At 45.9% G+C, this 13292-nt stretch overlaps 1 protein-coding gene across 12 annotated transcripts in view; it reads left to right on the top strand.

Moving 5' to 3' along the window:
• NHSL2 (NHS like 2) overlaps window positions 1-13292 on the top strand; it is a gene marked incomplete at its 5' end in the record, with an annotated part of 256434 nt that overhangs the window by 192835 nt on the left and 50307 nt on the right. The window contains one exon of one of the 12 annotated variants that reach the window (XM_084789445.1): window positions 7530-7576. The exons of 10 other annotated variants lie outside the window; for them this stretch is intronic. In XM_084789445.1, coding sequence (XP_084645571.1) covers window positions 7549-7576 — 28 coding nt within the window. Of the gene's footprint in view, window positions 1-7529; window positions 7577-13292 lie in introns of those variants that run through there. One more of the 12 variants, XM_084789441.1, reaches the window with a different exon arrangement.

Genomic DNA, 13292 nt, shown 5'->3' with positions numbered 1-13292 from the left:
TAGAGTTTGGAAGAGTATTCTCCAGTATCCTTCCCCTTGGGGCTAGCCAGAAGGTATCTCCCCATCCCTGGCTGAGCCTGTCCTTGCCTGCATCCACTGATATTTCCACTGAATGCTATCCGCTCTTTCAGCTTCCCTGGCCCATGGTAGCGTCTCCTGAATTTAAGTCATCCATGTACAGGAGCCACCCACTTCATTCACTATTTGTACTATTTTCTTTTTCTGCTTTTGTGTGTTTTGTTTTGTTTTTCCTGAGATAGGATTTTGCTGTAAAAAAATAGCCCTGAGTGCTCAAGTTCATGATGTAGCTCAAACTAGCCTTGAACTCTCATACTCCTGCTCTAGCTTCTTAAGTGTAGAATCAGCCATGTGCCCTCCGTCCAGCTTAGCTATACTATTATACTATTTGGTAACTTTGAAAACACCTTTTTTTTTTTTTTTTTTTGGTTTTTTGGTTTTTCAAGACAGGGTCTCTCTGTGTAGCCTTGGCTGTCCTGGACTCCCTTGGTAGACCAGGCTGGCCTCGAACTCATGGCAAACCACCTGCCTCTGCCTCCCAAGTGCTGGGATTAAAGGTGTAATGCCACCATGCCCAGCTTGAAAACACCTTTCTTTTTAAAAAAAAAAAGTTTTTACCTTCTCAAAACTGAAGATAATACACTGCCAAGTTAATAGTAATGCTAAAGAAAATGTTCAGTAAAGTACCTCAAGACACTCCCACTTCCTGCTTGATTCTGTTTTTTGAAAGTGATGTTCTGTGACAAATTCATGTATGTGTGGAGACTGAGTTTTGAGCGTTTTCACTTCTCACTACCTTCACTCACCCCCCACTCCCCACCATGCTCAGCTGTGACAGCATTATTTTTTTTATATGTGCAATGTAGGTGTATGTCTGTGCATGTAGGTGTTTGTGTATGTAAGTATGCACATGGGCACACAGGTGTTTGTGTATATGCACATGTGCACACATGAATATGGAGGCCAGAGGTTAATGATCAATGCCCTCCTTTAGTGCTGTCTACCTTTTTTTTTTTTTTGAGACAGGGTCTCTACTGAGCCTAGAGCTTGCCACTTGGCCATTACTGGCGGGCTAGCAAGTCATGGAGCTCTGCCCATGTTCATACCACCTTCCTGCAGCACTGAGGATACAGACATGCCACCATGCCTGGCTTTTTACAATGGTCCCAGGGATCCAGATTCGGGTCCTCATGCTTGTGTAGCAGTCACATTATTGACTAAGCCATCTCCCAGCCCCCAATATTGTTTTCAAGAGAGTGGGGTGGGGCGAGCGCAGGAGAATAAATAAAATTGCACATCGCAACAGTGGAATGGTACACACCACCAGCTTGCCTGAGCAAGCAGCACCTGGATCCGCATGGCTATCTCTCGCAAACATACCATGAAGCAAAGCAAGTAAACTGCAAAAGGTTACGTACAATTCGACATGATTCAGAATACACAAAGCAATATGGACCAGCTTAAGATTTGTGAGCACACACGCGGCACCTTTTTAAGTATGCATGTGGCACAGAGACATCCAGTTCAGGACGACGCTTCCTCTGTGCAGCTGGGGAGGTACAGAAGCTTCAGCTGGGGCAAGTATAGGGAAAGAAATTTGTTTCTAATACTACTTTTGCAAGGCTTGAAATAGCTCAGCATCTAAAATGAGAGCAAGGCAGAGGTTGTTTCTGCTGCTCTTTTTTTTTTTTTTTTATCTTGGATAGGAAACTAAGGCACAGGTTCATGAATATCTGGTACCTTAGAGAAATAGATAATCTTCACAGGAAGAGGCCTCACTCTGATTCACTGAAAGCCTGCTCTCCCCAGACACCAGAATAAACCCTTGGGATGGAGTATTTGGATGATACAGTTCTCACCTTCCTAGTCCACATGGATGATGGTGACTCCTGGGATTTGCCACTGTCACCCTCATATTAGAGCCCATTTGCCCACTGGGAGAGCTCTGACTATATTGAGCCAAATGTGAAGAGTATTTGGGGCAAATGTTCAGTCCAGCCTTAGATGTAGTCACACCTTTTGTTGTGAGTCTACCACTGCACGGTAAAGCAGGAGCATCCCAACACTTTCTAGGACCAAAATTTTGCCATGATGCCTCTTGCAAGCAGTGCTGCTGCTTAATTAAATGATATAGTGGAGACATCAGGCCTTATCAGTACTCCTTGGTCTAAAGCAGAAACTAGGATGGGTGGGGAAGGCTGTCTCTCAGTGCTTGGCCCCCGTTGCCATGGCCCCTGTTGCCATGGTTCCCAAGCAGTTTCACTTATGATTTCCCTCAACCATTTGCTTATGGCATCCATCAGCAAGCAGGACCTAGAAACCTGCTCATGCAGACCAGGAAGCAAGCTGATAACAGAAAAGATGAGTGAGGAAGGAAATAATTAAGCAAATAACATAGAAAGTGGAGGTGAAAGGAATTTGGTGTGAGGCCCAGAAACGGTTTGTTGTTGTTGTTGTTTTTAATCTTTTTGAGATGTAATGAGCTGAAGAAGCTGGTCAGAAGTTGCCTACAAGTCCCCATAATGTAGCTACCATGTGGCACAGGTATCGCAGCTCCATGACCTGGATTTCCAGAAAAGTCCTAGTTTTAAGTATTCTATTCTCTTTGTCAGACCAAGAATCCTGGTTTTTTGATTCAGAAAATAAGGTCACTGTAGTTACAGTGGCTCTCTAAGTCATCCAGGAAAGCCTGATTTAGAATCCCTCCCCTGGCTGGTTGGCAGGGAGTCCCCACAGGACCGGCCTCTGGGCCCTAAAGGCCTGAGTGAAGTGGCCTCTTATTCAGCCAAGAAATATCAAAGTGCACTGCCTGCGTGCTGCTTTCTTCAGCTCTGTAGTTCTCTGAGGAGACAGAACCAGAAAGGCATGGCATTGTGACCCCTTCAGAGCTGGATTTCAATGCATGCTGCATTAGCTCTCGTTGATGTAGGCAGTGCTCTGAGCCTTGCTTTCCTCACCTGTAAAATGAGAGCAGAGAAGGGCTGCAGCAGCAGGGCTGTTCTGAGCATCAGCTGAGCTGTTGGCTCCCTTTAGAGTGCAGTGAGAATGTTGGCTGTTAACATTCACTTCTTGAAGCCACGCTAGGTGGCTCATGGCTGTAGTCCCTATACCCAGGAGGCTGAGGCAGGAGGAATGCCAAGAGTCTAGGCTAGGCTAGGCTTTATAGTGAGTTGTTCAGGTCAGCTTGAGTTGCAGAATGCGACCTCACCTCAATAAGAGAAAAAGAAAAGGAAAGGAAAAACAATCTACTCCTTCATTCGACAAATAAATGTGTCCTCTATGCCAGGCACAAGGCCAAGCCTGGGGACATGAAAGTGAGCAAAAATCAGACAGGGTCCTGGCTGACATGATGGTTTCTAACCAGAGAGGTAGGCAGACTTTGGTCAAAGATTACCTCATGCAAAATCCAAGCAGAAGAGAGAGATGGCAGAAGAATTCTTTTCTTTTTATTTACTTTTTGAGACAGAGTCTCAATGTGTAGCCACGAGTGACCATTGACCAGGCTGGATTTGAACTCATTAGAGATTGTGTTGCCTTTACCTATAGACTGCTGAGATTAAAGGTGTGCACTACCATGGCCAGCCTGAATTCTTCGATTTGTGCTCACCTTATAATTGATTTTTAGGTTAGCATACAAAGAAATTGTTTCATTGTGAAATGTTCGTGTATGTGTTGTTGTACTTGGTTCTCAGTCCTTCTCATCCCCAGTGCGCTCCTCCAATGTCTCCTGCCTATCTCCAGCTGGGTCCCCCACTTGACTGTTTGTGCTGGGGGGCATGGATCATTGGTCGAATGCTTGTCTAGCATGAGAGTAGCACTGGGTTCCTATAAACAAACAAACAAATGATTGCAGCTCCTGGGTAGAATCAGAAGGCAGGAAGAGCTTTGGGAGACTTCTGCCTGCCCATGATGGCAGCTTACACTAAGTGATGCTGGTAGTGCCGGTGTGAGAAATGATCAGATGTGTGTAGATTTTAGAAATAGAATCAATGGATCTGAGTGAGGGGTTGATTGTGGGGTGAGGAACGGACAGTAGATATCTTGACTGACTCTCTACATGCATGACTTAGGTCGCTTGGAATGGCAGCCAATCCCAAAGCTGCAGAGGGGCACTGTTTAAGGTTCCATGTCCCTTTTGGAGAGCAGTATGATGCCAGTCCCTCAGTGCTGAAATCAGCTGCTAGACTTCCTCGTCAATGGACGGCCATTTAGCATTTAAAAGAATTTGCTTTTGTGAAGAATAATAAAGCCAGATCTTCAGCGGCTTTGTGTTTGATGCAGATTTTCCTGTAAAGGTAAATCCTTCACTTCCAAGGTTTGAATGGATTACCTTAAAAATAGCATAGTTTTCATTAAGGGAGACTGTAGAAAACATTCTCTAGCCTATGGTCTCCCGAGGACCAGTATATGTTCTTTGAATTGGATTCCTTTCAAACCTTTAGCCCAGGAGCTTTTGTTCTGAGAGGCCAGAAGACAAGAGGGGCTGAAAGGGGCGGCCATGGAAAGGGCCAAGGACAAACTTGAGTCTCATAACTGTAGGTAAGCATTCATTTGAGTTCTCTAGGGGACTCAAATGATTTATTGTCATATTTTGCTTTTTTTTTTCCCTCCTCGCTGCATTAGCTCCTTAAACCTTTCTTTTAAGCAGGGAGGGAGTGGGGTTCAAATAGGCACCCAAGGCCCCTCTTTATTTGAAACAGTTTGTTTCATGTGCATTGAGAGTGAGGGCAATAAAAAAAAAGTGTGCTGTTTTCCCACACCACTTGTCCTCCACTCTCATCAGCAGGGCTTTCATTTCTCAATCCATACAGGCCCGCCCTTCAGAAGCTATTATCTGCTGACAATTGGTGGGGATCTCTTGTCTTTTCTTCTTCTCTCAATTAAACTCTAAGGACTGAGATTCCCATCTGCCTTGGAGCAAACAAATCTCTTGTTACATCTACTTCCAGAAGCTGGAGAGCTTTTCTCCTTTCTCCAACCTCTATAGTTCTCTTTTTCAGAATGCTTGACCCTCTTAGCGATTTTTAACTGCAGGTGGCAATTAAATTGGTTTCCCAAAGTTGGACCAAGCCATCTTACCCCTTACATTTAACCCATCCCTGGTGACCCTTGAACCAGAAAAGAAAAATAAATCATTTTCTGGCCTGCTATTTTTCTCTCCCTAAGCAGGCCCATGCAAATCTAAATATGACACAATCACCAGGCAGGATGCTTTCGCTCTACATGGGTCTTTGCTGTCTACTTTCCATAGGGCTGGCCATGCTAGCGACAAGGGCACGGTGACCTGCCCCACGCTTTCTAACATAGAGGTTAGCCCTGCTTGAGGAGAGCCAAGGACCAACAAAAGGGTCTTCATTCACAGATCCTTGTGGGGTTTGAAAGTGGAAAAGGAGAAGAAAAGGGACAGAAAGGGGAGAATAAGAAAGAAGAAAGGAAGAGGGGTGTTTACAAGCACGCAAATAGAAGCAGCTGTGAAAATAGAAACTGGTTTATTTTCCCTTTAAGAGTCTGATTATAGAAACTATTCTAGTATGTTGTCTTAATGTATGAAATAGTAATGTATTTTATCTGTTCTTGTTCTTACGGTTTCCATTGGCAAAACCTCACATTTGTTAACATTTCAAATAGTACCTACAGATCTCAAAGGGAGAGGACAGGTCACAGTCATCCCCACCCCACCCCCACCCCACTCTCAAGTCCTCCACACACTCCAAGGAGGCCAGCAATGACAACAGAAGCTTGTGTGTCACTGCAGGCTTGTTCCCTACGTACACAACTCTGGGTGTGCTTTGCATGTACATTGAAGATGGCACTATACATTCTGGCCCTTGCTTGCTTGTTTGTTGGTCAGGGTGTTATTTGCTTTTGAGACAGCATCTTGCTATGCAGCCAAGGTTGTATTTCAACTTGTGCCCCTTACACTTCAGCCTCTAGAATGCTAGGATTACAGATGTACACTACCACATCCTCCATTTGCACCACGCCCCCCACACTTTGTGGTCCTAAAGACTGAATCTAGGACCTCACATATGTTAGGCAAGCACTGTGCACCCTCCTACTAAGGTGTATCCTCAGCCCTCTTTTTCTTTTTTTGAAACAGGATCTCACTGAGTTACCCCATCGATCTTGAATTTATCCTGTAGCCAGGCTAGCCTTGAGTTTTTGATCCTCCTCAGCTTCCTGAGTAGTTAGAATTCTAGGCATGCCCCACCATGCCCTGCCTTGGCTCTCCCTCACCCCACAGCACCTCGAGCCCTGCTTTTTAATTTACTGTTAACTCTGATGTTTTCCAACTTCCTCTTCCTTATTTTGTCTGTACTAGGGACCCAGGTCCTTGCATGTGCTAGGAAAGTGCTCTATCACTAAGCTATAACCCCAGCCCTCATCCCATTGTGAGTATGTACTATGATGTATGGAACCATCCCAAATGATGGACATTCACTTAAAATAGAAGATCCAGCACAATTCTCCCCAAGAGAAACGTTATGTGAACCACAAGAACAAGCCACATAAGATATTTAAGATTTTCTAGTAATTCTCAATTATTACACATACACATACTCTGTTCTGTTTGGTTTGGTTTGGTTTGGTTTGGTTTGGTTTTTTGAGACAGGGTTTCTCTGTGTAGCCCTGGACTCACTCTGTAGACCAGGCTGGGCTCGAACTCACAACGATCCGCCTGCTTCTGCCTCCCGAGTGCTGGGATTAAAGGTGTGCGCTGCCACGCCCGGCCCAGTAGTCACACTTGAAAAGCAAATAGAGGACTAGAAGCAGAACTCAGCAGTTAAGCACTTGACTCGCTTGTGTGAAGCCCTGAGTTCTACCCCTAGCACCACAGAAAAGTAAAAGAGATGAGATTAATTTTAATGATATATTTTATTTAATCCAACATCAAAAAATATGACTACATGTAATCAACATTAAAATTGTTAAGGCATTGTACATTCTTAGTCAGACTTTTAAATCTAGCGCATACTTTACAATGCCATCCAATTTCAAATGCTTAAGAGTCACATGTGGCTGGTGGCAGTGGCAATGGGCCGTGGAGGTTGAGCAGGCAGGAAAATCTAAAATGTCACCTCTGTGGTGAGCCTCTGTGGTTGGCAGGAATGGATTAGGAAGTTGGATGCTGCGACTTCTGGGACCTCTTCAGCTTTGAGTTGTGAGCAAAGATACCTAAAGGTCCTTTTCTTCTCCGTGAGCTTCAGTTCCACTGGCCAGAGATGAGAAAAAGCCTTGCTACTCAAGGGCGTTTTCGAGGCCCAGCACAGGTTCCCCTTTTTCCACCTTCAGAGGTGTTTGTGCTCAGAACTTCTTACAAGTTTCATTGTACTCAAGACCCAGTGCCCATTTCCTTTTTTTTTTTTTCAAAAGCTGAATCGTGTGGCAACAGGGCTTTGAGTAAAGCCCTTGCTCTGAGGTCAGGGGAGGGTGTGGTGGGAGGAACCCACATTGTGGCTTACTCAACTGTGAGATCTTAGCTCGGGTGGCCCACAGCTGCTGTGGTCCTGTGCAGCGGTGGTGGCAGCCATGGCATCACAGCCTGGAGCATGGAATGGTGAGCAAGGGCGCGGTTGCTGAATGTAAGGGGATTTGAGGTTCAGGTTTGGTACCTGATGGTGTTGGCACTGTGGAAGGAGACTAGTGTCTGGAGATGAGCCATCATCTCCAGGGGATGAGACATCTAGCTTTGGCCAAGTCTGAGTCCACTAGGCCACTTTTGGGAAGCATGTGGACTCTACAGTAGTCCACAGGGCTGCCCCTGCCTGACCCCCACCCCCCAACGGGGCTGGCAAGATGCTGAGAAATGGGATTATCCCTTACAGGGCCACATACTTTCCCTGGGCAAAAGCAGTGGCTCAGTGCCAGCTGCTTGATGATTTCCAAGCCAGCTCTCCCCCCTTGCCTGCTCTCCCTAACTGGCCAGCTACCAGAACAGAGCCTGGGGCTAGCCAAGGCTCAGAGCAGCTTTGCTGCAGGAGAAAATAATTCACTCCTGTGGAAGCCTGGGAGGGAAGCTCTTGGTCACCAGAACCGCCTGCAGTGTCCCCTTTGCCTCCAAAGTGCCTAGGGTGGAGTGCCAGCACTCTTCTTTCACCCTCACTGATCCCTTTGTCAGCCCTGCAGCCAGAAACTCGCAGTGGCATCTGACTCCTGAAGGGCCAGGCAGCAAGCTAGCTTCTTTCTGCCTGAGCACACAAGCTGTAACCTCCCAACCAACCAACCTAAGCTAGTAAAACAGGATGGTTTCATGGCAACGCAAAATGCAGGCATGATGGCTTTCTGGCTTCCAACATCCTGGCCCTTCACTTGGCCCATCCTGGCCGAGACCCAGAAGCCCTGTTCAATATACCTCTGCCCCAAATGTCCATAGCACAAAGGCTCACAGAGAGTCTGGCATGTCTGTGGGAACTACCCAGTAGTGGCCTCAGATGGGTGGGTGCATCCATGAATATGGATTTATTCTTCCATGGAGTCACATGACTTGGATGTTGTTTTTGGTTGTACCCCTCACTCTCAAGGTCCTCAAGCTTAAACTTGTCACCTGGTCACTTTGGAACATTGTATGTAGACACCTGGGTGCCCACTGATCTCTTCCACTAAGAAAAGGTCCCAAAGTAAAACTAGCTGGGAATTCTTGAGGGTAGGCTTAGAGATAGTCTTGTGGCCCTGCCTCTCCCATCATTGCTTCAAGACCCTTTCAAGCTGGAGCATCCTACCTTGAGACTCAAGAGCAGGAGGGTTGCCATCCATTGGACTTAGTTCAAGTCTTAAGCCTGTTGTCTCCTGTATATCCTCAATCAAAAAAGTCTTTTCATCTCCACTCTGTGAAATGGGGCTAAGAACATCTGAGAGTTGCATCAAGAAACAAATGAGAACATGGAATAGATTGAACCCTGTGAAATTACCCAAAGTAATTTTCTGTGGTTCCATATAATATAAAAAAAGTACTTTATCAAAGAGAATACACTATAATAAATAGTTCTGAGTATGTATTCTTATTCTTAAGAGATACAATTTCAAAGTCACAGAATATTGCCTTTTGAAGAACTAACTAACCCTTTCTTTGATCACAGTTATGGGCCATAGTGACAGAAACCACCTCTCCACCAACACAGGATTGCAGGCATTCTCTGGGGCATTTGAGCTAAGGAAAGAGAGGACCAGGTATTTTTCTAAAAGATCAGACTGGCTCATGGAAAGCCTAAGATATGGGCAGGAGGCTAGCTCCTGATAACTCCTGCCTATGAACAATTTTTCTTAAAAGCATCCTCTTGCTTGGAATGGGAATGCTCCCTCCATGGATCCAGTTGCAATCTGGAGGCTGCTAAAAAGACAGCCTTTCCTTCCCATGGCACAGAACCATAAGGGCCCCAAGTGGCAGGGACCTAGCCTCGAACCTTGCCCTCCCTAATAGCGAGCATCAGACCTGTGTAGAGCCTTTTGACTTTTTGGAGTCCTGACAAAACTTGCATTTGGACTCCAGTGGGTGAAGCCAGGGAGAGAGAGCTCTCTCACCTTCTATGGCTTGGTGGCAATGCAAGTGGTAAAGATGACCTACCTTTCAGGCCAGAGGGGACTGGGAGGGGCCTTGAGAAACAATTACAGTTTGGATTCCTATTGTACATCACTGTCCTGGGCTCTGCAGGACATTTCATATGTGGTAGCAAAAGAAGGATGGAAAGCCCCTTGGAAGCCCGAGAGCCCCACAGTCTTTTAGAATCCTAGAATGAATGCTTCACTAGGGGTTCCATAACCATGAACAACCCCAGGAACTTGGTACCTGGGGAGGTTTTTTTTTTTCTAAAAAACTTTTTTTTTTGGGGGGGGAGGGTTTGAGACAGGGTTTCTCTGTGTGGGCCTGGCTTTCCTGGAAACTCATTCTGTAGACCAGGCTACAGAGTGTACGGGTGTTCTGCCTGCATGTATGCATGCACCACATGCATGCCTGGTACCCTCTAAGGCTAGAAGAGGATGTCAGAGTATCTGGAACTGGAGTTCCAGAAGGCACCATGTAGGCACTGGGAATCGAACTCTGGGGATTTTTTAAAAAATTATTTACTTTTATTTTGTGTGCATTAGTATGAAAGTGTCAGATCTCTTAGAACTGGACTTACAGACAGGTGTGCGCTGCCCTGTGGGTGCTGGGAATTGAAACCGGGTCCTTTGGAAGAGCAGTCAGTGTTCTTAACCACTGAGCCATCTCTCCAGCCCCATCTGGGGATTTCTTGATTAGGCCAGTAGAGGCAAATAAAGTCACTCAGAACCAGAAAGTTCTGGAACCAGAAAGTAAGAAGGTCAATGAAGATTACCCCACTCACCTTCCCCACCCCAGAAACTGCCCACGTGGGCTCTGCACTAAGCAGGCAGTGAGCTGTGCTGCTCTGGGCTCTGAGCCCTGGCAGCCTCTGGCGGAAGGGCTACACAGAGAGCAGTGCTTTGACCATGATGGACAACAGGCTGCATGCCATTTGTTCAAGGAAGTACTAATATCCAATCATAGCTCTGGTTAGAGCGCCTGTAGCACAGATGTGTTCAGCCAGATGACCACAAACCTCTAATTGGAATTTAGCCTGTTTTCCAAGCAGTGCATTACAGTAGCATTAGCGGTGTCTAAGCCTTTGTCTCTAAAGAAACCACAGATATGTCTCTGTGTCACTGAAGCTGCTGCAGATATCTTGAAAATTTGTTCCACCCAATGACTACTTCAAAATCATGGTAGTTACCAGAGCCACTGCTAAATCCTGTTACTTAATGTGTTAATGATAAAACACAGGTTGCCTCCCACTCACTTTAAATCCAGCTGACTTCCTTTGCCATCCTATGTGTTTTATTTTATGCTTGTGAAAACATTCTCAGAAAAGGTCTATAGATATTGTCAGATTCCCAAAGGAACCCAAGCCATAAAAATATTAAGAGATCAGAGCTGGAGAGATGACTCAGAGGTTAAGAGCACTGGCTGCTCTTCCAAAGGACCTACTTTGATTCCCAGCAACCACATGGTGGCTCATAATTGTCTGTAACTCCAGTTCCAGGAGGAGCTGATGGACTCTTATGGCCTCCTCAGAAACCAGGCTCACACATGATATACACACATACATACAGTGGTTTTGTTTTGTTTTGTTTTGTTTTGTTTTCATTAAAAGCAGGGCCTGGAGAGATTCCTCAGGACACTGAATGCTATTCCAGAGGACCCAGGTTCAATTCCCAGCACCTATATGATAGCTAAGAACCATCTATAATAAACTACAGTTCCAGGACATCCAACCCCCTCTTTTTTACCTCTACAAGCACCAGGCATGTGCATGGTGTGCACGCGTGCGCCCCCCCACACACACACGCACACACACAGACACACACAGACACACACACACACACTCAAAACATCCACATACATAAAGTTGTTTTATTTTTAATTAAAAATATTAAGAAACTGTGTAGGAGGCTTGACAGGAAAGCTGTTGATTGGGGCCAATGGGGATTGGCCTCAAATGCAAAGATTGCAAGTGCTACTAGGATTCTGTAGGTGCCAGAGGTTCTGCAGGGTTCTGAGCAAGAGGTTGCCGCAAATGAATTCTGAAGGCTCTCTCCAGCGTGGATCGGCAGTAACACCAGAGACTTGCGGGGACAAGTAGGCCAGTGAAAGCGAGCTCTGCCTTTCCTATGTTGAATTTGAGACTAAACACTTAGATACGCAGGTGAAGATGTCTCCCAGGCTCTGGGAAATGCAAGTGGGCAGCTTGGGAGTGCAGCCATGGCAACAGAAAGATTTGGGAGTCATCCTTCATTTGAGTTGATCAAAGAAGGTCTGGAGTAATTGAAGTCCCCAACAGAAAAAGGGCGGGAAGAGAAAGGCTAAGACAAGGGCTTGGTTTCTCCAGGGACCACATTTCCAAACGGATTTGTATGCAGACGTTTGCCGGTGACCGATTGCTGTTTGAAGGGAGAGGGGATCGGGAGCATTGTTTGTTTCTGTTTTGTTTTGACAAAGGGTCTTACCATGTAACCCTGGCTGGCCTGGTGCTTACTATGTAGCTCAGATTGGCCTTGAATGCACAGAAATTTCCCAACTCGACTTTTTGTCCAACTTGAGGGGGAATACTTTGTAGAACAGTCCCCTTTAGTGAGTGACAGTGACAGGAGTCAGAGATAAGAGTTGAATTCTTTCATACTCTTGCATGAGAGACCTCGGTCCAGCCTGTGGTCCCAACAGAAGCCAGACAGCTAGACCTTCCTTTTATTGCCTCAACAAGGTGTTGTCTAGATTCTGGGTGCAGACAAGGGGACAGGCTCAAATGTGAGCCTCCTATCAGCCCCGTGCCAGTTTAGGGATGTGTGCCCTGGTTCTGAACCAGGTCCAGGGAGCAGCTCAAGGTCTGTTGTCTGAATGTTGCAGAAAATGCAACTTCCCTGCACAGACCGCTGAGGAGTGAGCCCCAGATGGAACTGTGGGACCAAGGAGCCTTGGTACATGTAATTCTGGGTCCTCAGTATTTCCTCCCGTTTAGAGCCAAGCTACACAGCATGGGTTCAGGAAATTAGAGGGATTGGAGCTTCTGCCATTCTCAGCATAGTTTGTGCTTAAAAGCTTACCAAACTAAGCTAGTCAGTGGCACAGAAGCAGGTCTGTGGTCTCTGTGTTCCTTCCTTCTGGGGTGACCCGTATCTCAGAAAGAGAGTGTGTGTCACCACATTGAGGTTACAGCCCTGTTCTAAGGCCTGTAGGTTGCCTGGGAAACCTGATATTGTTACAGCCACCAAGGAAAAGGAAGCTGAGCTTCATTTTAAAAGACAGAAAAAAAAAAGTTGGCTTTTGATTTTGACTTTCATGTCCTCAGACGAACAGACAAGGCACAAATTCTTCCCAACACTTGAAATTTAGAGTAGCTCTAGGAAGCTTCAATGTGTGCACACACACAGAGACACAGACACACACAGACACAGACACACACACACACGGTGGTGGTGGTGAGTTCCAATTTGGTAACTGATAGGCTAAAAGGCCAAGTGTAACCTGACAATCGTTTCTCATTCTACACAGATCTTAAATAATTTAAGGGCCAGGATTTTGGGTATATGCCTGTATTAAATACTTTGGAGTCTGAAACAAAGGATCTCACGTTCAAGGGCAGCCTAGGCTACATAGTGAGAGTCAGTCCCTTCCACTCCACCCCCCCAAATGAATGTCTGGGCATTCAGCTCAGAAGTATAGCTCAGTGTTAGAAGGTACGTCTCACGTACATGTTCAAGGTCTTAGATTTGATCCGTAGCAC

This window comes from Acomys minous (genome assembly GCF_964271855.1).
Source record: "Acomys minous genome assembly, chromosome: 7".
In the NCBI taxonomy this organism is placed as follows: domain Eukaryota; kingdom Metazoa; phylum Chordata; class Mammalia; order Rodentia; family Muridae; genus Acomys; species Acomys minous.
The sequence above is the reverse complement of the archived record's forward strand: the minus strand, read 5'-3'. Positions and strand labels throughout refer to the sequence as shown.